The sequence below is a fragment of the Amphibalanus amphitrite genome, unplaced genomic scaffold, assembly GCF_019059575.1.
Source record: "Amphibalanus amphitrite isolate SeventyFive unplaced genomic scaffold, NRLGWU_Aamphi_draft 000317F_arrow, whole genome shotgun sequence".
Taxonomy (NCBI): Eukaryota; Metazoa; Arthropoda; class Thecostraca; order Balanomorpha; family Balanidae; genus Amphibalanus; species Amphibalanus amphitrite.
This window is the reverse complement of record NW_024881812.1, coordinates 537,045-561,588: the sequence shown is the minus strand read 5'-3', so window position 1 is coordinate 561,588 and position 24,544 is coordinate 537,045. Positions and strand designations below refer to the sequence as shown.

General features: G+C 53.7%; 2 protein-coding genes across 4 annotated transcripts in view; one reads left to right on the top strand and one right to left on the bottom strand.

Annotated features, from left to right (window-relative positions):
- Nucleotides 1–24,544, top strand: part of LOC122388317 (furin-like protease 1) — a 74,941-nt gene that overhangs the window by 37,441 nt on the left and 12,956 nt on the right. For all 3 annotated transcript variants that reach the window (XM_043379289.1, XM_043379291.1, XM_043379290.1), the window contains exons 5-11: nucleotides 13,899–14,027; nucleotides 17,164–17,329; nucleotides 19,037–19,209; nucleotides 19,859–20,068; nucleotides 20,741–20,839; nucleotides 23,135–23,243; nucleotides 23,534–23,651. In XM_043379289.1, coding sequence (XP_043235224.1) covers nucleotides 13,899–14,027; nucleotides 17,164–17,329; nucleotides 19,037–19,209; nucleotides 19,859–20,068; nucleotides 20,741–20,839; nucleotides 23,135–23,243; nucleotides 23,534–23,651 — 1,004 coding nt within the window. The remainder of the gene's footprint in view (nucleotides 1–13,898; nucleotides 14,028–17,163; nucleotides 17,330–19,036; nucleotides 19,210–19,858; nucleotides 20,069–20,740; nucleotides 20,840–23,134; nucleotides 23,244–23,533; nucleotides 23,652–24,544) is intronic.
- Nucleotides 1,609–4,618, bottom strand: LOC122388318. The gene is made up of 2 exons (XM_043379293.1): nucleotides 3,132–4,618; nucleotides 1,609–2,789 (listed from the first exon to the last, which is right to left on the bottom strand). Exons 1-2 carry the CDS (start codon nucleotides 4,026–4,028, stop codon nucleotides 1,710–1,712), a joined length of 1,977 nt encoding a protein of 658 aa, XP_043235228.1. The 5' UTR covers nucleotides 4,029–4,618; the 3' UTR covers nucleotides 1,609–1,709.

Genomic DNA, 24,544 nt, shown 5'->3' with positions numbered 1-24,544 from the left:
TGAGGTGGTCTGGAAATAGATGGCCGGCCGGGCCGTGTTTTAGCTGGCGTGTCGTTTCGAAGTCAATGGCGGCATGACGGATGGCGAGCAGCTGATTGGTTTACGGACTTAGGGCGGCTCCATGAGACATGGTTTATGTGTCCCGGATGAATGCACAAGTGTCTCCGAAAATCACCGTCGCTTTGTGGAGCGATGAATGGTTCTAGAAAGGCGTCGCTGCGAACTGCGCCGCTCTTGAGAAAATTGGCACCATTAGTTTTTACACGCTCCAGGTTTAATCTTACCATCATAACCTGGCCTGTTATGCTGTTCCAGCTAATGATGCGCCCACTGATTTCTCCCAGCGTCATATGGATCGGATCACGTGTTTTTATTCTCGGAGGGTGACGCAGTTCCGATAGGACCGGGGGCTGTGGTAGATGTCGCCGGCTGGCACAGCCGCTTCCTGTATCTCCTCAGCGAAGGCCTGCGAGCAGCTGCGGCTTCATGAAGGCGGGAGATCTGATATATCTGAAATAAAGCGCATTACTGAGATCCGTTTCCAGCCCGGTACCAGATTATTACTTTTTTGTATGACCTTAGCCTTGATTTTACCTCTGTGCGTTGTGTAATCTGTCGTCAATGTCAGGCATCGTCAGCGCCTGGCCCGTCACTGAGGCGGTGTGGCACGAATGCTGTAAAATAGGAGAATTTACTGGTCTGAAAGTAGTGTGGTATGTGAAATGCACGCACCGCTTTGCCGTTTTGACCGTCAATCTGTGCTAGTCGCGCAGGTGCGTGCTGCAGCCAAATAGCTAGAATATATGAACGCTTATTTACGCTCACAAATTAATGTAGTTATGGGTCCTATAATCGCCCTGTCACGCGACCCCCAGGCTGCCCGGTCAGTATCTACATATTCGGTCGGGCGGACCGGATACCAGCCTCTGTTACGGCAGCGACGCGTCACCAGTGACGCCGTGACGGCAGTAACGGGCCGTGCCGGGTCGCGTGGTACGGCCCTGCGGGTCGTGACGACCCGGTCCGCGTCACAGCCACTAACAGGAGTGACGGCTCCAGCGGCGATACGGCCCAGGGTGCCCAGACTCCAGAGCGTGCCCTAAAGCCCTTGTTACACTGCCGAATTTTGGTACACGAATGTGCACGAATATGCAAGTCATCCTATGTCGCGGATCGATTCGGGATCTTTCTTCCACGGTCTTGGCATTTCGCAGACCAGTCGTTGTCCACCGCGCGACTTTAACGGTTCGTCACGACCGCCACGAATATTTCATGAAAAATGAAAATTTCGTGGCCGTTCGCCGAACTTATAATAAACGAACATGATCGCCAAACAGTCGCCGAGTCGCCGCAGACATGTCGCTGCGTGCGCCGACTTGTTGCCAAGTAGGGCTGATAATCCCGGGACTTTTTGGCAATCCCGGGATCCCGGGATTTTAGAAATGCAATCCCGGGATATCCCGGGATCCCGGGATTGAGCAGTTTTTATTTTAACCTGTCTTCAAAGCAGAATTTTCTTGCAATATCGTATGTATATGGCGCATCCTTACCATCATAAACACAATACCAGGCATACACCTTCACCCCGAACAAATATAAGAGCATGAATGACATTGATCATTGTATTTCTTGTTTATATTTCGAGTCAGGATACAGTAGACGTGCCTACGGATTGTGGTCGTCTGACCAGCAGCATGTCCTGGTCACATTCACTTGTTACGGTAGTAGCACTTGAGGAAGCAAAGTGCATCAACGACTTCGTCGCCGAGACTCGACCGCACTTTTGTAACGATATTCCCGACAGTGGAAAACACTCGTTCCGATTCAACGCTCGTAGGAACTATGCCCTTCAGCCAGTTGTAGGACAGCGCTACCATGCCTGTCCTTCCTGAGATAGGTAAATTTTCCAATTCTTTCCTTATGGCCTTCGTCATCATCAGAGAAGATTGCGAAAAGTTAATCCCAGACGGGCATGAACTGGTGCCTTGCTCTGGAGCTCTAACCTCATCTAGAGCTTGTTGAAGCATCGACTGAAGAGACGGCGCTGATTCAGGATCATCAGCGTCCATCACTTCTGTATCTACACCTACTTCGGTATCATGCATCTGTTCTCCCAATCTTTCCATCATGTGGACAACTAAGTCCTGTGCTTCCTTGCGAGAGGCACTAGGAAAAATATCTTTCCAGTCTCTGTCTGCCGGCATTTTGTTATGGAGCGATTGTAGGACTTTAGCCGCACGTGACCGTCTCTGTCGGATGCGCTGTTTCAACGCATCAGACAGTTTACATGCAATCGCGCAGTCCTCCTTGTCAAGCGCGCTTAACATAAACTTTAGAGCAGCTTCAGCCTCCAATAGTCCACTTTCTCTCCTGCATAGCGCTTCTGCTCCGAGTTTCATGATTCTCAGGCAGCGAATGAGCGCAGGTATGGCGGCGTATTCATAATCATCGATCATTTTCATACGTTTGTCTCCTATGTCAATGAGTGCTTTGTGGACAGCTGCTTTGAGGTTATCAAATCGTTCTAGCATGTCATACAAACTATTCCATCGGGTTTTACAGTCTAGCACTAGCATCAGTTCCTGCCCACGCTCCTCTCTGACGTATTTCTGAAGGACTTCATTTCGTACGGGCGATTTTCTAAACCAGCGGACAATGTTTCTAATGCTTTTAACGACTGGAGAGAGCGAACTATGTAGTTCGTGGTGACCAGTAGCACCAGTAGTGTTTTCTTCCACGTTGTCGTCCTCATCCTCGTCATCACCGTCGGATTCATCTGACGAGTTCACCTGCAAGGCGACAATATCCTTACCTTATTAATCTATATAAGATGTACATATATTAAGGGGTCATCCTGCTGTGTTGGCTCCTCGGATTATTTGTAGATGAAGATTTACGACTCTTTATGCTTTAAGGAGAGTAATTGCGCGATGCGGATGAAACTGAGCTCGATGCTCTTAAGCCTTGTTCTCTGGGTGAAATGTTGTTTGTTCTTTGACTCTTATGAAGTGAAATCGCACAGTAAATGATACGAACTTTGGTGCACAATTTTCTACCATTTCGTCACTGTTATTCTATTTTCACGCTAGGTGCCTATATCAGATGTATGCATAATTGTATACTAAGCTCACCTGGTTAGGTCCACCACCACCACGGTCGTCATCTGCTTGTTCAGAGGTCTGCCCGGCGTCACCCGAGTACAGAGCGTCGACAACGGCGAGGTGAACACCGTGTGCGAAGCAGAGTTGGTGCTCACATGGCAGTGACTTCCCGAATTTCACCATCACCGAAGCTCCGTCGGTTGTGACGCAGGTGACGTGCTTACTGAGTTCAAGGCCAAATTCTGCCAGCTTGCCCTGCAGAAGATCCAGACATTTCTCTGCTGGCATCGATCCGTGACAACGCGCGACACCGAGACCCCACATGTTACCTTCGCAGTGAACAGTCACGCTCATATAGCGACGGTTTTTCAGGGACGTATACTCGTCGATCGTAAGTGAGAACCGTTTGCCATTTGACAATTCTTCGGCCAGCTTCGCCTTCACGTCACACTTCAGGCGAGCACAGTGTTTGAGGACACGCCGGCGGATCGTGTTGTGATGGGTTGGAAGGTTTTTATATCCTTTAGCAGCCAAAAGTCCGCGTAGGTCCGGTGAGGTACAGAAAACTGTAAAAGGTATCCCATCTCTCGCGCACATTCTAGCTAGGATAGCATCCAGGTCGTCGTCCGTTTTGGAAACATAGTAGCAATCTAAGGTCTTCATTCCTTTTAGATGCGGTGCCGTGGTTTTAGCGCTCTCACCTTGACCTTCGCCGGACACGTTTTGCGGCGTCTCTCCGGATCGGGATGGTCCAGCAACACTCATACCACCATGCTTGCTCCTGAGGTGGACGTGAAGTCCTTTGGTGGAACCTCCAGATATTTTCAGTACCTTTTTACAAAGACGACACTTTGCTGTGTGGCCATCTTGACTTCTTAGATAATGTTCCCACACCGCACTGCCTTTAAATTCAGCAAAATCCGACATTTTGGCAAAGTTAGCTATAGCTTATCACAAAGGCACGTAATTAATAATTATTCACTAACGGTAACCATGCCCAGGGCGCCCGGCCAGCCTCATGGATCGTCCAGCCACGGGGCACTGACAGTAACTGAGCCACCAGACGGACTCCCACAGTCACACAGAGAAGACGGCCGACCTCCTCCCACTCGATGGACTCGAATTCGATAGTCGGCATAGTATGTCATCGTGCAAAATGATCTGTTAAACCGAGTACGCGAGGGACGTCGCGGGGAGCGAGAGATGAGCCGAGAGAGAGCTCGTCTCTCGCCACATTGTGGAGGCTGAGACGGTGTGAAACAATGTCAATTAGGTATATATGTAACCAATACTTGTGCATAACGACTTTGCACGGCGTAAGTAAGATCTTTGGACATAAAACTGCACTGTAATGCGTTGTTACTCACTTACCTTTTTTTACATACCTACTATCAGCTACACTTTATGAACGATGTTTCTGTACGGAAAATATCGGGATCCCGAAATCCCGATGCTTCTAATCCCGGGATTCGGGATTAATACAATCCCGGGATCCCGGGATCCCGATCCCGGGATTATCAGCCCTATTGCCAAGGTATCGCCGACTATTCGCAACAGATTCGCCATTCATTCGCGATGTTCGCCGAATCATGGATCAGCTTCGACCTGCGCACGATTAGGGGGGCCCCCCACCCGTTTTCTTCAAATCGGGCTCTGTCGGCGAACTGTTCGTCTCTGTCGGTGAACTGTTCGCTGATTTCCTGCACGACGTGATTCGGCGACAGGGTCGTGGCCAAAATTCGGCAGTGTAACACGGCCTTAAGCCGTTCATTTCCGAATGCAGTTGTTCGCTCTCATCGGCTGGGTTCTTGAGAACTTGCCTGACACGGCGAGACACCGAAACGACCGCCACTGAACGTTGTTGGTTGTTAGACGTGGGCTTTGCCAGCTGTGGCTAAACTTAACCCGTTATTGTCCTGTGTCCAAGGGAACTTCGTTGATTGCTTCTCAGGTGGCTATTAGAAGCGACAGTGTGGGACCAGGGACGTGGTCTACGTTTGACTGTAGATACCCGATAGCGCGTTATGTATAATTGGTGACCGAGGCTGATGCGTGGGTTCATGGAGTCATTTCCATGTTCATTGTGTAGTCGTTCTAATTGGAGATTTGGGCGTTTGTCATGGATTTGCCAATATTTGCCGACTTCGGTCCGTCCAGGCGACTGGTAAATGGAAGCAGTCACGGATCATCCTTTGTGCAAACTACGGCGAGCGCCCGCTGTTTGCCTTGTATCGCGGCTAATGGGAAGTTCCGGTGCGCGGGGGCCGTCCGGATGCAGTCAAGATAGGCTGCATTGGGCCCGCTCGATGCCGGCCGCCCATTTATACCTGACTGCTAATATCGAGCCGGATCCGGCGGTGAAGTGGCAGGGTATAACAGATGACGCCCGGACGGCGTGGGTGACGAGCTGTGAGCTGTGATGTCACAGCTTTTACCGTCGATCCCTACAAACTGTGTCCGTCCACCCTTTGCCGTGTGGCTTCGAACAGGTAGAGGTTTTTACGGCCTGATTTGGACGTTGTCCTCGAACTGAGTTGATGTCCGCGCTGATTAACGTCAGCCGCGCCGTTAGCTGCTTGTTGAGCGGCGATCGGCTGTGACTGGACTGTGGCTGAAGCCCAGCTTTCTTTGGTGGACGATGGTGCTGGCGCTGACTGTGGCTGGGCTCTGGCTCACCTCTCGACACTGACTAATGTCGCCAGTCTCTCGGCGCATCCCGCCGGCACTAGGGACGCTCCTGGCCCGCCGTGGCTCTGTCTGTGGCTAAGGCCCACCGCTCCCAGTTGCCTGGTGTCCCCGTACTCCTGGCTCTCTCGCTGGCGCTGGGGACGCTCCTGTCGGCCGTAGCGCCGCCGCCGTCTCACATCCGGTTCGGTGGCGGCTCGCCAAACCCAAGGCCGCACGGGAAACTGGAGCGGCCGATGGGTGGCACGGCGGGCGCCGGGCCGCGGTACCGCCGCGGTCTCCGGTTCCAAACTGTCGCCGCCCGGTGCTACTGCGCCAGTCGCCGGCCGCTGGCTGTCCTGCTCGTCCGATGGTCTTTGAATAGGCCATAGGGTGCATTTGTACAGTCCTCAGCAGACTGCGTGGTAGGTATTCTTTTTTCGACAAAACCGATAATTACTCAAAGGCTATGTTATCAGTCGGTCGGAACTCACTGCAAATAGATGCGCCATGCTCCACGCCTTCGATTTGGTCTATCACTAAACAAAGTATACGCCTTGTCTGGTAACAAAATGCAAAAGTTTGTTTTGAGGGCAAATATTAACTTTTGGGTTTTGTCGCCAAACTGGATGGAACATGAATACGATGATAATGCCAATCTAAGCTGCGGAGTCTCGCGCATCTTGCTGTTACGATTTCCGAGTGACCGATAGCATAGTATTCGCGTTATTCTCGGTTTTGTCCAAAAAAGAATACCTACCACGCAGTTTGCAGAGGGCTGTACCTGGAACTGGGTGACTCGAGCAGTCATAGCTACCGTCGTCAGCCTAACGCGGGGCGATCAGTCGCGACAAGATCCAACCCTAACCTGTGTGACTTTTCTCACATGGGAAGTCGCAAGCTGATGAGCCCCACCCGCCCACTACATGCTGCCACGGTGGCACGGATAGGCTACAACACGGGCGGGGTCTCCTGTCCCAAACGCAATCCCTTTGTTATCCGCGGCTGCCGTGTCACGTTACTGACGTCATTTGTCCGGTATCGCCCAATATGACGTCATTACACCGGTGTAACTCGCCGGTAGAGGTGTGGAGAACGGAGCGGGCTGGTGATGGCAGTCCTGGCTCGGCGTTAATATCCGGTTGGCCTCTCTTATATAGAACATTATATGTCTTGACACTGCCTATTGCTGGTCGTATTTGAGGCGCAAATGGCGAAACATCCCGCGTAATCCTCTTGGCTTCGTTTTATTTTATGGGCTCCACGCTGCACTGGGCTGATGCTGGACAGTTGGCATGGTAGGTTGTCTTGCATTGAATCGGATCCTAGTCGGATCCGGATCCTAGTCGGTAGGTGTTATCACCATGGTATGTGTTATGTTATGTATTATGTTATGTGTGTGTGTTATGTGTGGTGGCGATGAATAGGGTAGATCTGATAAACTGATGACTGTAGTTCCGATTGGTATCATTTCATCATACGCCGCTACGAAGGTGGTCACTGAAGCTATATATTGCTTACGTAACGACTGTGACCCGTATTTCCTCTGTGAATTTCGCCGTGCCTCCGCTGGGTCTCCTTCCCCGTCAGTCGAGACGGTGGCCATTTATTCCACCTTGTTGGTGTGTGGGAGGCGGCTCGTTTTGGCTCGCTCCGGCGCGGTGCCGCTGGAACTGGCTCCAACTGACTGATGTGAGGCGCGGTCTAGCAGCACCGCTGTAGGAAACTCGTCCCATCGCGCCGCCCTAAATGACCGCACCGTCGGCCCCGCGGGAAAGGTGAACAGATTGCACAGCGTGCAGAACGAATGAGCTCATCGGAACCGCTTCCGCAGCCAGGCACTGGCAAAGCGATGGATGGCAATTTACCGGCACCCGACGAATAACTTGCGAGACTTGCTTCACTGCTCAGCGTTCTGATTTGGTCGCTGCCCTTCTTTGTTCTTTTTTTTTCTCTGAATCGCTCGCGACACGCGATGTCAAAACAAGCCGTGGGTTTAATTTCAGCATCTGCTTATTACGCCGTGGTGTATTCTGGCCGTGTTCTGACACGCTGACGGTCGTCGCGTGCCGGCAGTGTCGCTCGCTAATGAGAACCCGGCTCGGTAAAGACCACGACTCGGTGTCCTTGGCGCAGGGTGTGGTCAGTCGGCTCGCTGCAACTCGGTTCGATGGTATCACCCGTCCATCTGCGCCCAGGTGGTTAGTACACCGCGCTGGGTGCACAGTTTAACACTACACACACCGCCGGCGCCGTGCTCGACTCGAGGAACTGACCTGGGGCGGACGCCGCTCGCGCTCGACGCTCGCCGCCACTGCTGCTGCGGTCTGCGTGACCTCCATTCGGGTCTGGTGTGAAACGGGGTTAATGAAGACAGCCATTTCTGGGCGTTCGCCTGCAGCCCACGCCCATCTGAAAACGCATTTTTTATGGATGATTTATGCTAGTGACCAAGGTGAACCTGAGCGAATCTCTCTGCTATAAAGTCGTCAGCCCTGGGAGGTTTAGCTTGTTTGCAGTCATCCAAGGCTCATTTCGGATTTGCCGACGTTTCGCTGACTCAATCCGTGTTTCGGCGCTCCCCATCTCGCTAGCTCTCTCTCGCTGGGCGCTGTTTTAGTGCGCAGCTCTGGCCCACCCTCCAGTGGCCATGCTGTTTTACACGACACGTGCTGTAACCCGAGCGGTACTCCCATGTTCTGGTGCACGCTGGAACCGAGGTCGATCACTGACCGGACGTTCTGAGCCGTGCTCGGCCGTGCTCAGGCCGTACTCCACCGTGCCAGGTGTCCGTCTTACTGCCCGACTCAGCACGTGCCCCGGGGCGGGTTCACGGTGCCGAGATGACGTCCGGCACACGCGGCCAGCTGGCACACCTGTCTCGGTGCGGCCCGTGCACGCTGACCTGCCGAGTCGACCCACCACGGGCCAGGCTGGCGGCGGCGTCCAGTTTCGAGAGGTTCTGGCAGGAGACAGCGGCGCAGCTGGCCCGTCGACCGGCCAGCGCAGTGGGAGAGGGGTCACCTGACCGGCCCGGTCGACGCCGTGCCGCAACTTGAGCGCTCTGTGGCGTAGGCGCGACGGCAGTCTGGCACGCGGTCAAACAGCGCGACGGCTCGCCGACGGCCGGTGCAGCGGCGCAGGTGGTCGCCGGTCACGTGGCAGGTGCCCCGTGTTTTGGCAGCGATGGAAACTCGGGATGGGAGTGGTTCGCGTCATGTTTCGGCATTGACGTCTCGTGATTTGTCGTGGCTTAGATTCAGACGTCTGCGATGATGTTATAGGGTGAACTAACTTGGTAATAGATACGTGTTTCAGGCGATATTTTCTCGATCTGACTGACCTATTTATCATTCATCTTTCGTGATTCGCTCTTTGCTGGAAATGTGACGCTAATACCGTCTAACACCTGCAGATAACCGGCACCCCACGCCAGGCGCGCGCCCCGTCAGACGCGTTCGATGCCTGCCGTATTTCTGGTGCGTTTTTCGGCCGGTGGCTGTTGGTTTTCGTCAGCGGTGCCGCCACAGCGACACGACTGGCTGGCACGGCTGGAGCCATCAAACGCTCCGTCTCCGCCCCCGCCCCGCCCCCGCTGGTCGGCCTGGCTCGTGCCGCTGCCCAGGCGGTAGGGATACCCACGCTGCAGTGCGTTTGACGTCAGTGACGGCCTTTCGCTCTCCGTGTGACGCCGGTATCGGTGCCGACATTCGACGATGTTTGGACCCCGGGGATGCCGCGCGAACGCCGGCCGCGGCCGGAGAGTCGGCATGTGATGGACATTTTAATCACTTCCGAGGCGCCGAGTCCAAACAAACTGTCCGCGCTGGCTGTCGGACCGGACGGCCCGTCGAATGGAGCGACCGACGTTGCCGAATCGAGGGGAAGAGGAATCGGCCGTCGCTGTCGACCTCTTCTCTGGAGCGTCGCGTCGGCCGTCTGAGCGCCACAATGGGCGACGTGGATAGGCGACGACCGGGTGAGGGCCGGCCTGTATTGATCCGGGTGATATTCTCCTCCAGACACTGCATTTGTGGCGGAGCCGGCCGCCGGGGTGGGTGTTGGACCGGGATGGGAGGAGGGTGATGAGATACTGCTGTGGGTGGGAGCTTCGCCTCAGGGGGAAGCGGTGTTGCACGCGGACAATCTGCAAACATATAATGCCAGAGCTGACCGGTTTAAGTCCTCAAGTGCTGTGAGACGTCGTACGCTAGGAGAAAGAAGATGAAATGCGCCAGTTGTCTGGTAAAGGTTATGTGAAAGGTGATGAATTGTATTTTTAGTTCGCATAACGTGCTGTTAGTCTTGCTCGCTGATCCGAAGTACGGCGATGGCTGACAGACTGGATGATGGGTGCTCTTGCATTATTCACATTTGTTTGCTTACATCGCTAACATGTGTATGAGCGCTGTTTCGCTAAACACACATTGGCTGAACAATCAGTTGACCATCTTGACTCTCGAGTAACGGACTAGCAACTGGCTAGCGGCTGCCGTTTGGGGTCATGAATTCCGTTGCCGATAGCGCAGCTCGCTGATGGTGCAGTATCGCCCTGTCGAATGCTTCAGATGGGCTGTTCACGATTGCTATCGTGAGTGTGCCTGATTCACGACAGCCGCGTCTTCTGACGCCGGGTGAATCAGCTTGGAGTGGTCAGTCGACCCCGCTATATTTAGGGGCGTTCTCTGGGCGACGGCCGCGGACGGGACCGCCTCTGTCCGGCTGTCTCGGCGGCCGGCCGGTCCGAGCCGAAAGGGGAGTGATGACGGCCTATCGCCGCGCCTTTGTTGCGATCAGTACTGAGTGGGATCGAGGCCGCCCGCTGGCCAAAACCGGGGGAGACGGCCCACAAAAACTGGGAACACCATCTCACAAACACGTCCGTTGCCGGTGTAGAAACTACAGGGGGCGACAATTGACGGCCGAGTGCTAGTTATCAGTTGTGGTGCTGTTTTCGAGATCTTCTAGCACCTCACGCCTTATACACTGGCGAGATGTGTTCAATGACGAGTGCTTGCAGAGCTCGGTCCGTGGGCGGTTTTTATTCTCGTACCCTGCGGTCGCCTGCTGTGGGCCGGTTTAGCCCTCTGGTCTATAACTGGTCTCGGCCCTGGCTGAGTCGATGAGTGCGTCACTGCGGTCTGCGGGCCGGGCGGGTCCTTTTACAGACCGCGGAGCCGGCCCCACCTCACACCGCCCGCGTACTACACGGCCATCCGAAGAATGCGGATGCTGCAGACTCGGGCTGTATGGTAATCAGCCGTGCTGGCTGGCCTGCCAGCTGGCTGCGCGGCCCAGCTGTTACGCGAGTGTGATGGCCAGTGAAAGCAGCGCCGGCACGACTTTGTTTCTCGCTGCGGCGCTGAAATCGTTCGTTCTGCTTAATTTTGCACGGCGGCGCTAAGTTGGCAGCTGGCCGAGTCTCGGTGAAGGTTGCCAGGTCAGCCCTAAATATGAAATACCATCGAGCAGAGGTACGCGGTATCAGGCGGTGCCCTGTCCCAGTTCTCCGCCGGATAGCTGTGCATTTTGCATGCGGAGCACTCAGTGCTGTCACGCGAGGCACCTCGAACATACAGTCGGGCTGGTGTCGAAACCGAGAATGGAGCTTCCGCAACCGAGCTAGTGCTGCCGCCGGGTCGTTAGCCTCCCAGGTCTGACCTTTTTGGCGGTACCTATGCACTCAGGTCACCACGGTTGGATCGTTTAAGACATGTGGGAGATAGCTCTGCCTCCCACGAGGCTGTCAAGCCGTATCCTGGTCTGTGAGTGAGTAGCTGCCAATAGATTGCCTGCCTTTGTGATATATTCAATATTGGTGCTATCATATTGTTTCGTAACTTCAGCATAGGTGCTTGGGACGCCCAATGAAGACACGAAGACAGTCCCATTTTTTGCAGAATGCAAGTACTGATTGATTACCTCCTGGCACGGTAGTGACGAACCTCTGTGCTGCCTCACTTTTTCAATCCCAGTAGCGTGCTGTCCAGGAGCATACAATGAAGCAGTCGACTGGACCGTCCATAACTTGTATGTTCTACCATAATGTCAAGGACTCTTCGTGACGTTGTCATCCGTGTTACTAAATAATGAATCTGCTTCGGCGACAACTCATTCGGCCGCCGTTTTCCGCGGACACCACGATTGACTTTGGTAAACGTACCCAAGGAACGGGTGCTGGCGGGTGTCTATCCAATAGGCGGGATGCTGGCGGGTGTATCTATGCATCATATAGGCTGAGTGCCGGAGGGTGTATCTATCCTATAGTTGGGGTGCCGGCGGATGTATTCCATAGACGGGGCGCCGGCGGGTGTATCTATCCGATAGGCGTGGTGCCAGCGGGTGCATCCGATGGGCGGGTGCCGGCGGGTGTATCCGATGGGGGGGGGGGGTGCTGGGGGGTATATCTATCCGATAGGCGGGGTGCCGCTGCGTGACCAAAGCTGACGTGCCTCGTGCTGGCGACTTATTACATAGCGGTCGGTGGAGGGTAGATCGACTGCAAACACGGCCAGCCTTTATTGACTCGGTGACTGCAAATACAGCCGGTCTGTATTTACTCACTGACGCCCGGTTGGGTTGGCTGCTCGATCTCCGCCGCTGGCCGCGGGCTGGCTCTCGTTATGACCTCTCGGAAGTGTCATCGCCTGCCTCACGGGCTCTGATCACACCGTTCGGGCGCAGAGTCTAGATAGCGGCGGCACGGCCCGAGGTGACGATCCGACTGGATCCAGGTGGCCTGGGGAGGTGTGATTGGCAGCAGCCCTCTGCATCCTGTCAATAAGCCAGTGGCAGATGCCCCATGTGATAACCCACCATCTGACGGCCGGCAGACGCCCCAGCTGGTAACTCACTGACAGCTGCCTCAGGCGATAACCCAGAGGCAGCCGCCTTAGGCGATATTCCATCGACGGACGTCACGGGGCTGCGGCCGACCGACAGTCGGTCCAGCTTTTCCAAAGGTTAATTAATCAGAGCCAGGCGTGACGCCTAACCTTCGAGAGTCGAAGACGGTGGTAGTTGAATGAGAGGCGACAGGACGGAGGTGATCGGCCTGCTCTCAGCGGTCGGCTGTCCTTCCGAGCGCGATGTGTGCAGGTTTTGGCTGCTTGTTGGGATTTTCCCTAATTGTTTGTTTGCCCAACGTTAGTTCCGTTTTTGTTCTCTTATCAGAACTAGGTTTTCACTTCCGTACGTTTATTGTTTTCCTACGCGTTATGTTTTTCTATTAATTTACTTTTTGCAGTAATTAGCGTGCCATTCCGATCATGGGATTCTCTTCGATTCAGCCAATAGAGATGCCATTAATATCGAGTCCAACGTCCTACACACACATATTTTTACGAGGCCTGGTGGCTGGTTCTCTTGGCTCAGGATGAACTTCAAGGGATTTCATCCTTCAGCCTACTTTAAAACAATCATCCGTCTATGAAATGCAATCTACGCATTTTCCATGAGAGTGAGCAAATGCACCCAGGGTTTCTGTGGGTATTTGTTTAGCTCATCAGCGCTTCACCCAGCCCCGCCCGGAATCCATCGCTCCCGCTCTCATCTCTCATGGAGTGCCTCGCCACAGGTCGCCCCACCCTTTCCCTACACCCTCGCATAGGTCGGAGGCCACCCTCGGCTGCAGCGGTGCCATTTCCGGGGCACGGCAGCCTTCCATTAGCGGAAACAGTCCGTCGCATTCCCTCATTCCACTAACGCCCCGCCACCGCCGCCGCCGCCGCCGCCGCCGCCGGGCGGTGGGCGGTTGGTGGTAACCGTCCAACAGCTCCCAGAGGTCCCTGAATGCACGCGCTGCCGTGGCAAGAGGTCGTTGTGGGGTTGATGTGATGATTCGCCGCTGATAACCTGTGATGGCTGAGCGTTGTGTTGGTGAAAGTCGGGTCGAAACGTGCATGGTGCGTTGGTGTGACCTCTAGTGGGTCGAGCTGAGCTGACCGAGCGCGCCCGGCCTCAGCTGGTCTGTTCGATAATGCTCAGCTGATGTATAGACATTTGGCTACTCGATGCCGTCTTATTATTGTCACTGTTGTTGGGAAACATGTCCACAGATACACGACTATCAGTGTGTACCCAAATGTGTGACCGCTGCTCCTTGCTAACCTTGCCTGTCTTGTGTGCCCTCAGAACCGCGGCGGCGGCCTGGACATGAACGTGCAGGGGGCGTGGTCTCAGGGCGTCACCGGAAGGGGCGTGGTCGTCACCATCCTGGACGACGGCCTGGAGAAGGACCACCCCGACCTGATGGACAACTACGTGAGTAACTTGGGGATGAGTAGCGGAGGACTAACGGAGGGATCATCCTTAGTCCAACGGGCGGCTGGCGGTGCGGACGCAACCGTTGCCCGTGTTCAAACTAACGCTCGTAATCAGGGCAACGTGATGCATAAAGTGGTTTAAGCTGTCAACCTTTTTCAAGTGTTTTTTTTCTCGATATTTATGTTTTACCTCATTTTATTTTGATTAACCCTGTCGCACATGGCTCGCTGTATACGGCCGTTGTACCTGTAATACACAGGCACTACACCAGCTTAGGTCTGCTAAATCCTCGTTGACCATCCGACACTTTCATACCGTCGAGATGGCCGACTTTGACATGTTTATGAAGACAATGGACTGTTTGTTGGGTGAATTCTGAAACTGGGCCATTGTTCAGCGTCTAGGCGAATCTTGCCGCCTGTATTTTATGTCTCCCGAGTGGATAATATCTCTTCACTGTCCCTAGAGCGTTGGCCCATTTTTCTTCAGCGCATTGGCGGCCATCGTATATTCCATTTCAGTGCTCGGCTCGGACGCGTTTATGGCACTGCAGTTAGGTTAGCAAGTCTGTCTGTCTCGTTTCATTGGACGCCCGACTGCACGTCTGGATCCATTGCCTGCCCTGTATGTCTGCTGAGTTAAGCCCGTCCTGCCGTTTGCAGCGGTCGGCTTACTTAGGCCTGTGGCGCGGGATGGGTCATTGTCGGCACAGCCGACCCAGACGTCGCTCGTTTTTGTGTCTGACAGACCCACTTTGGGCACCAGATGCGCGCTTGGACCAACCCTAGAAACGGCGTGCTCAATTTCTTTCTGTCCCCATTTCACCCCCTCCCACCCCTCCACCATTTTACTTATTGGCTCCCGTCCCCGTCCCGTGCTGCCCTCCCGGTCTGAGTACCTCTCTCTGCATCACTCCAGTTGTCCGTACCGCCCACGTCCGTCCGGTCTGCAGCTGCCTCGTCTGAGGGCCTGTTCCCGCTCATTGGCTCTCTGTGAGTCAGCCGCCGCCGCCGTCGCCGCCGCCGCCGCCGCCGCCGCCGCCGTGCAGTCTGCCCCTAGTCTAACGGGGCCTGGGGCTGTCCGCGTCCGACAGTGTCTGCTGGGTGAATCAACTGTCTGCGGAGAGGGGAGAAGAGAGTGAGACGATGGTGTTGGGGATGTCTGATGAACTAAGTCATGCATGGATTGGTCACATTGGTCTACTTGTGGTGGATTGGTCACCGGAACTGGGCGCCTGCAGGCTACGTCAAGGACCAGTGATGACACATACACGCGTGATCAGGATCTGCTATCGCTTCTTGGAATGTTATCGGATGTGCCATGGTGTGATGACGTCTAACTAGATGCACTTAATGTTTAAAGCTATATGATTCATTGGCTATCTCAGGAACTCGCTGCTGCTTCGTTGCTGATGCAGTAATTGAGCGCAAGTCGCAAAATTTCGGGACGTCCCTTAGCTCCTATTAGCAAACGTCTCCACAACGTTTGACGAATGCGCAATACGCATGCCTCCTTGTCGCCCTGATTTTCCCATCACAGCCCTTGGCACAGGACGTGTGGCTACTTCTCGAGTTCACTCCGCCGACTTCCTGAACCCTCTCGGGAGTGCCGCGGCCTGGGCAGCCGAGCTGACGTGCCCACCGAATGGGGCCGGGCGTGTGCTGCGACCGTTTGCCCACGCGGTGACCGCCGGGCCTGGCACGCAGCGGGGGCGCGCGTGACGGCAAACTTGGCCACACGTGCGTGCGTGTGGTATGGAACCGGCGACGCTTCCGTGAGGGATGAGACGGATCGGTATGGGCCGAGGCGCTAGGCGGGAAAAATAGTGCTTGGGAGGGTGGGGAAATTGGATCGAGGTGTAGATCGAAAGTTTTTGTCATCGGAATAATGTTCCTGGTCCCCTGTTGTGAGTGGAAAGAAACTCATTATGTAGGTCGTGGAACATAGACGCTGTGTCTGTCTGTGGTGGAGGGTGTGGTGTGTTTGCTGTTTATGCCGGCTGTCCGTCTCCGACTACTGGTCTCCACTGTCCGTGTGTCCAAACATCACCGGCCCGTCGACTCCCGGTGGCACCAAACAACTATTAATAACCATCACTCAGTGGTGGCCACACCCGGAACTGCTAAGCGGTCGCCTGTCGTGTGTTAGTCCGCCTGTCGCCACCCGATACGTCACTGCACCGCTCTGTCGTCGCTGATATGTCATCAGACGACAGACCTGTCGTCGAGGCGGCCACTAATGGCCTGTCGCCGCCGGCCGACCGACCCGTGTACCCGCCCGAACGTCAGTTGGCGGCGGCACGCGCACGTCCGTCCCTAGGGATCCATCTCGCGGGAGATGGCTGTCAGAGCGGCCTCACTGGCGATTCTGAGCGTGTCACGAGGCGGCGACACTCGTGTTCTGATATATAAGCACCGCTGTTTGGAATTTCTGCTGATCCGTGTCGTTGGTATACGCTGTTTATTGAAATTTCACCAGTTTGGCGTCCTCTAGGCCCGGGCGCCGGTTCTAGTTCAGTGAATGTTCCATTGGTTCCGGGAGATTGTGCGCCCTTCCGTTCGGCTTCTCTTTGGTGTTTGGTCTTCCCGGAGCGTTTCTGGGAAGCGCGGCAGCAGCCGGGTGTAGATTGATTCCGTTTTATCTGCCGCTGAATGGAGCAATTCTTGCCTCAACAAGATCCGACTTGTGCAATGGTTTCTAATCTTACTAGGCTTGTCTCTTCTCACATCATACCGCGGCGTCTTTCCTGGCTTTGTTCTGCTATGTCGTTTCGTGTTGTGTTGTGTTATGTCGTGCCGCTCACCTTGTTGTGCCGTACTTTGCCGTAATATGTCATCTCTTAGCTCTTCTCTATTCTCCCACGTAACTATTTTCTCCGGTGCTCGTTAAATGTCCCAATGACTGACCGATCCCCTGATCTCTCCCGCTCACCCACGACTGACCCGATGACTAAACTCACCCTCTCCCTCTTACCCACAGGACCTAATGGCTGACCCCGTCCCTACCCACAGAACTCTGATGGCTGACCCTACCCTCCCCACTCATATACATTTTACCTGACCCAATGAATGAACTCACCTCTCATCCATGATCCATAGGACCTGGATGGCTGACCCTCCCTCACTGCCAACAGGACCCGATGGCCAGTTACGACGTCAACGGCCACGACCCTGACCCGCAGCCGCGCTACGACCTGAACGACAGTAACCGACACGGCACGCGCTGCGCCGGAGAGGTGGCCGGCGTGGCCAACAACTCGCTCTGTGCCGTCGGCGTCGCCTTCGAGGCCAACATTGGCGGTGGGTGGGGGCCGTGGGAGAGCCCTTGTGGGTAAGGCTTGGTTTGGCTGATTATGTCACGGCTTAGGTAGGAAGTGGTACGGTGATCTTGGTGTAATGTGGTACCGGAAAGGTATGTGTCGTGAAAGATACAGTAGTGGTTGTTTTAGGTGACCATCTGCTTCGATTGGTTTCAAAATTTCAATGTTAATTTCGATCATAGATAACATGAATCATGTTATCTATGACGTTATCTATATCTATGTCGATGAAGATAACATGATTCATGTTATCTATGTTTCGATATATTTTGTACCTAATTGCTGGCGGCGTGACCCTCATGCTATTGAGAACTACGGTTTTAATTACCTATGATCGATCTTTACTTGCAGAAGTTTTATGTGATTTTCAAGTTCAAGGAAGTATTCGTTTTTCATAATGTCATATTGCTGTTGAGACCAGTAAGTGGAGCTCGTAAAACTTCGGCGGTTGTCGTCAGTGCCTGGCCTGTTTCTGCCGGCAATGAGGAACCGTCGTAAAGGCAAACCACTGCACCGTGATTCATATAAGTAACGATCCGGGGCATTGCTGGCGCGCAGTCGGGTGAGCCCCCGACTCCGTGCCGTAATGTATGTCGGGGCAGTGGCTCGGCGTCGGACGCCTTGTACCCAGGACCTGAAATGCATTATTGATCGACATTGAAGGAATAAAAGGGGAAGGCTGGGGTGGATATATTAAATGCTCTGCATAAAATGGAGCCTCATACTGATGAGAGTGACCAAGCTTTCCAGCCTAGGTACCGACTACTTTCTGTTGAGCTGCACTATTTCAGTTAACAGTATGGAAATTCAATCTTCGATTTCCCGCAATTGTCTCGTTAACCTTTGCTAAAGCTAATGCGATATAAGGCAGTCTGTCCGTACTGGGGCCTAAGTGGAATTAAATTGGATAAGTCTAAAATTGAATGTTAGCTGTTCAACAATATGGAAATCCACTAAATGCCCTCACTCTCGGAATGATTAATGCGGAAGATCTTCGCCCGTATAGTCGCTAAGACGAGGTCTCTCCCTGCTGAGGCCCAGCTTTAAAGGATCGGTCTTAGTATTGACCGTGTATCATTAGTGTCGTCTGCATTGATCCAGCCCGAAATAGTATGTGGAATAATGATGTTCCTATGGTTACTCTCAGAAACTTACGCGAAAGCTCTCCGAAGAAGCATTTCTTATTGAAAAGCAAGTTGATCCTTTCGGCCTGACCTTTAATACCTTTTACAAATTCGGTTGGATCTTGCATAGGTATGATTTTTTTTTCTATATTAAGGCGCTGTTTATTCCTCTCCTCTCCGCCGATTTTGTTCTCCTGCAAATTATGGGCTTTGTATCTCGTGTTCGCTTTATTATTTACATATTGTTATAACCTGTCTCCTTTGCTCCCGAGAGTAATGTCCTTGTGCATTGTTCCCGAAATGCTGTTTAGACGGTCATTTTCTCAATCGCTCGCCTCGCTCATGCGTCCAGCGATGGCCGACACACCGTCAGCCGGGAGCCGACGGTCCGTTTTCCGGGCTCCACACGTGTCCTATAGAGGTCCGTGACCGCGCCGGCACCGGGCCGCGCCGGCCGGCCGCAATCCGCATGTCCTCCCGACCTTGTCAGCCAGCTGCGTGTCGGTCCCTTCGGCCACCTGTCGGCGGGTGTGGTAACTACAACTGCGCCGCTCTGCCGCCAGGTGTTCGTATGCTGGACGGGGAGGTGACGGACGCAGTGGAGGCGCGGTCCCTGGGCCTGAACCAGAACCACATCGACATCTATAGCGCCAGCTGGGGGCCGGATGACGATGGAGAGACAGTGGACGGACCCGGCGAGCTGGCCAAGCGCGCCTTCAAGGAGGGCATCGTCAACGTGAGTTCGCTCGAACACCCGCTCACGACTCATTTTCACCGAATTACGGCGGACTTGAGTTTTCGGGAGGTCGAATTTGATCGGATTAATGAGGTGCGCACGATCATTTGCAGCCGCGGTGGTGCGTTAAATCGCGCCTGTGCTGTAAATCACGGTGCTGTTAATTTCATTTGAAATGTTATATTTGGCCGCGCTATTACGACTGTCGTAAACATGTCATTACGATGGCAGTGAGTGCGCCGTTTATTTCGGCTTATGAGTGCCGCCGTGTGTATTGATGTTGGCCGAGCCATCGGCGGCCGGGAGAGGTGACCCAACTGCACCTCAGGTCGCGTGGCAACGCAAACAGCAGGAAGCTACAGCGGCTTTTTTGTTGAAGTCAGTCTCATTATAAGAGTTCATTGAGTATTTTTCCATCCAAAATACCTCTGGCGAAGAGGCTATCCTCGTAATTGTAGGCATTCGCTCTGGGTTCAGAAAATGTTCCTTGATGATTATCTTGTCTTACCTTGGGCAAATCCAGCGTAGATGAATTATATAACTGCTGTTCTACGTCTTATTGATCACGTTCCCAGATCATGATCGGACTTCTCGGAATGTGTTGTCATTACCGATCCCACTGTGACTTTTCCGACCTCCCCACCTGCAGGGCCGCAACGGCAAGGGCTCCATCTTCGTGTGGGCCTCCGGTAACGGCGGCAGGGAGCTGGACAACTGCAACTGTGACGGCTACACCAACAGCCTGTGGACGCTGAGCATCAGCAGCGCCACCGAGAACGGCGACGTGCCCTGGTACTCGGAGGCGTGCAGCTCGACATTGGCCACTACCTACAGCTCCGGTAGCAGCCTCGAGAAACAGGTACAGACGTCGGCAGGCTAACGAGAGGGCGGGGTAGGGTGGTGGGGGAGGGGTACGTGCAGCTCAACACTGGCCACCACGTACAGCTCGGGCAGCAGCCTCGAGAACCAGGTACCGACCGGACGAAGGGTTTGAATGGGGATGGGAGGGGACGGCATGGAAGGGAGGAGACGATGACGGGACGAGACGGGATGGGAGAATAGTCACAAGATGGGACTGAAACATGTGAGAGGGATTGCCGAGCATCCGTCCTGTGACTCAGGCTCCTACTTGTACCTCAAAGATGCTGCACTCAATTTCGCAACCATGGAGCACGGCCAGAACTTGCATTACATCGACACCTTTTTTTAAACCCCACATTTGTTCTCCCGTGAAGTTCAGACAAGTTGTTTAGAAACCTTCAAAAAAGGTACAGTCACTCGATTTTTCTCAAGTTTGTCTGTCTTGGCAGATCAAGCAATGCCAGAGCAAGCTTACGAACACACAAATTTGATCAGGATCGGACGATTGGACACTTCTAAAAAGAGATCTTTCGTGCTTCCCGGAAATTCACCGGAGAACAGATGTGGGGTTTAAAAAAAGGTGTCGACATTTGCTATCTACGACTGATGTGGGATTTAGCTGACGACCCTGACGACATTGGTGGCTGACTGTGTTCGCGTCTGTCCTCAGATTGTGACCACGGACCTCCACCGCGGCTGTACGGCCACACACACGGGCACGTCAGCCTCCGCGCCGCTGGCCGCCGGTATCTGCGCCCTGGCGCTGCAGGTAGGTGCGGGGGTGACCTGGATGACCTGAGTCAGAGCGGTGGTCAGTGGTGGGTGACCAGGGGCGGGGAGGGTGATGGTAAAGGTGGTGGTGGTGAAGAGGGTTGATATCGTGATGTCCATGGTGCAATTGTGCGCAGTTGGGCTCGAGATTAATGATTGAAAACTTCATGTGTGCATTTAGGTGTGCTGAAAGATTCCTAAAGAAGTAAAGAATTTAACAAAATATACCATTTGTCGACACAGAAGAGGCTTGATGCACGCCATACAGACATGACAAAGACATCTGTCGTCATTGCTCACGACAGCCTGTCGATGTATCTCAGAAAGCAATCACACGCCCCACTCGGTGAGCGTATCTGTATCCCTGTACGGTGTTCGGCGACCCGAGGACAATCAGCAGCGACTAATAGCCAATAGAGAGGAGCGATGGCCGGCGGTACGGGCCCTCCCGCACTGGACAGTAGTAATAACGTGTCCGCTGTGCCGACCTTTCCGTGCAGTGGCTGACGCTCATGAGTCCTGTCTGCCCGTCTCGGTATGTATACGGGAGCAGTGTGCGGATTATGGGGATCTTACATGAGATCTCCTTATAGAGGTCGTATGTAGGATCTCTATGGTGTGGATGGGTCGGTCGTGTGCAGTGTATTGGGGTTGAGATGGTTGCTCTTTCAGGGTGGACGAAGCCCGCTCGAAGGTGTGGCTGATCACCTTGTGTTTTCCCGCTTCCTCGGGGTAGATTCCTATAGAATGGATGGCGTGTGCTGGGTTCAAAGCTTCTCTGAGAGTGAGGTGACCTTTCCGGGCGGTGTTATTTTCGGTCTGCTGGCGGCAGCTGCTGTCCAGTCGAGTGATTCGATCTACTTTGGGGTCCGCCTCGCGTGCCGTGTCGCTGCGTGACGTCACTGGCCGGATAAATCCGCAGTGCGCCGCCGCTACTGGCGGGCACTGATCGGTCGGCCGTGCCGGACCGGAGCCGCCTCTATACGCGCGGTGACACCTAATCCATCAGGCGCTATCGGCCGGTCATCCAGCGGTCACCGGCCCGTCCATTCAGCTCCCGTCGACCGGCGCCGCCACCCCGTCACAAAATGTCACAGTGACCCTCAATGGCGGGCGTTTGCGCCGCGTTGCCAGGCACCTGTCCCTCCAGTGACCCATCGCTCTTTTTGTGTTCAGCCGCTGCATGTTCGATGAGGCTTTTAGTTTTGATGGCTGTCGCAACAGGTCGACTGTGTCTGATTGGATTGGCACCGGCTGCCGGTTATAATAGCCGTCGTCCAGCGTCCGTCTCGAGGCAACTGCACGTCAACAGAGCTATTTCTAGAAAAACACATCAGCAGCTCAACCGTTCACAAAACAACGAGTGCGCGTCAACTGACCGATCGAGCGGTAACACAGGAGACAACGGCGCTGTCGTCACAACAGTCCGCCGGCACAGAACAGGGAGGACAAAAACATTGAGCGCCGGCGGAGCGCCCGCTGTCGCCATCGCTACGCATATGAGCGCTGAAGTCAATACGGACCTCATTTCCTCTGTCTGCCGAACGATGCGCCTGACGCGGCCGTCGTCTCCGGGCTTTGGTCGGGGTTGGAGACCGTGTAGTCGGGTTATTGCCTCTTTACGGACCATTCGCTGATGGAGCCGTCGGGATCGATGGCCATTGGGTGAGAACGGCCCAGACGGCGGCGACGGAGGCCGGTCGTAAGTGTGATTGAAAATAGCAGAGAAAGGGTGCCGAGAGGGTGGCCTACGGACCACAGAGTTTTTCGGCTAAGAGTGGGGTGCTTTGCTATTCATGCATTAGCTGGTGACTTTAAACTCCGATGAAATCTTTGTATGAGTTAGAGCTACGTTACGGTCATGATATACGCCGATAATAATGAAAACAATCTTTTCAGAGAGGTCTTCTAGTGTTAAAGAGCTTTTTCTTTAGGCCAGCTGTCTCCAGCCTTAATGAATAAATTCCCTGTTAGCACTCTTTAAAACAGCTCTCCCCGAACCGTATAATCCTTTCAGGGAAATGCAATGTCTAATGCCATTAGCTGATCTGACGAAGCCTGGAAAGTCCATCAACCACTTGGCACTTTGTAGCCCGCTTATCTGCCCTGGGGGAACTCCCATGCTGGGCTGGGGATTGGGGAACCCCTTCGTCCCCATCATAGCAGCATGTTCGCTCTGATATGGCACAAAAGTCCTAAACTCGATGATCCCGAAACCCCGGGCGATCCCCGCCTATCTATGACCACGCAGCTGGTCAGCTCTCTGACCTGTCACCCCGCTGTACCCTCACAGGTGAACCAGGATCTGACCTGGCGCGACATGCAGCACATCGTGGTGCGCACGGCGCGTCGGGCCAACCTGCGGGCGGCCGACTGGGTTACCAACGGCGTCGGACGAAACGGTACGGGGTGCTGGAATACTTGATGGGGGAAGGGAGGGAGGGTTGAAAGTGGACCGCCGTCTTGATAGTTAGGGTGGATGCGGTAGCTATATCACATTTTGAAATATGAATCAAAACAGCTACAGCGACATGACTAAATTAGATCGAAATTTATCTCGTCAACAGGGAAGATCGAATTGTTGTAGTTTAATGTTCGCTCCTTTTGAACTTTGCGGCTGTCATTTTTGTAATGTTTTAAATAGCCGATAAAGCTCGTTACACATGTAACCCAACCCGCTCGCTGTCAACAGTGAGCCACTCGTTTGGCTACGGTCTCATGGACGCCACGGCCATGGTCAACCTGGCCAGGACGTGGAGGCCCGTGCCCGAACAGCGCAAGTGCGAGACGCCCTCCGCACACGTCGACAAGTGAGTGGCAGGGGGCGGGGGGGGGGGCTGGGCCGGAGGGTGAAGACTGGAGAAGGGTGAGCCGTGAGGGTTTTTTTGGAGCTGATGTGATGAAATGTGATCTGATAACGCTAATGGGATATCAAGTAAAGATGCCCCAAATTTGCAATTTCATTACCCGCCCCGCCCCGCAGCTACCCCTTGCCCAACCACAACTACCCGCAAGCTGATTTTGGCTTGGCTGAACCCGCAAAAAACCCGCAACTTTAAAAACCTTCTTTTGCAAGAAAAAAATACAGCTGGGTCAATGCTAGAGCTATGTAAACCTTACTTGCTTCATTGCTGTTCAGAAAAAGACAGCCAAACAAATAGTAAGCAGACATGTGCATGGATCCGAGAGCTGGATCTATGATCTCAGTGGATCTCTCGACAAAATAGAGGGGTTGGATCTATGATCCGAGTGGATCTCTCGACAAAATTCAGGGGTTGGATCTATGATCCGAATGGATCTCTCGACAAAATTTAGGGGTCGGATCTATGATCTCTGTGGATCCAGCGGGCAAAATTTGTGGAGGACCTATGATCTGTATGGATCTCACGACAACATGTAGCCAATGAAACCCTTATCCTACATAATTGTACACCTTACAGTGCAATACAATTGAGAATTGTCACTTGTGGACATGGTTAAGACCAGTTGTAATCATTAGGTATCATCATTAAATTTGAATTTAAATCAACAACATTTGTACTACATTTAAAATAAACCAAGAACATGCACATTGCTACTTTTTGTGACCAATTGTAACTTTTTCAAGACAGCACTGATGACAATCTTATCAACAAGCTACAGCCACTTTAATTCAATGAACAAACAGTACAGACAGATGCAGTGGCAGCGGGGCACTGCAGAT

What these genes read in the sequence shown, in the direction of transcription:
- LOC122388318 (XM_043379293.1), bottom strand. Translation starts at nt 4,028, where the DNA reads ATGTCGGATTTTGCTGAATTTAAAGGCAGTGCGGTGTGGGAACATTAT. An exon ending in GTGGTGGTGGACCTAACCAG is followed by an intron (nt 2,790 to 3,131) that starts GTGAGCTTAGTA and finishes GTCGCCTTGCAG; the next exon opens with GTGAACTCGTCAGATGAATC.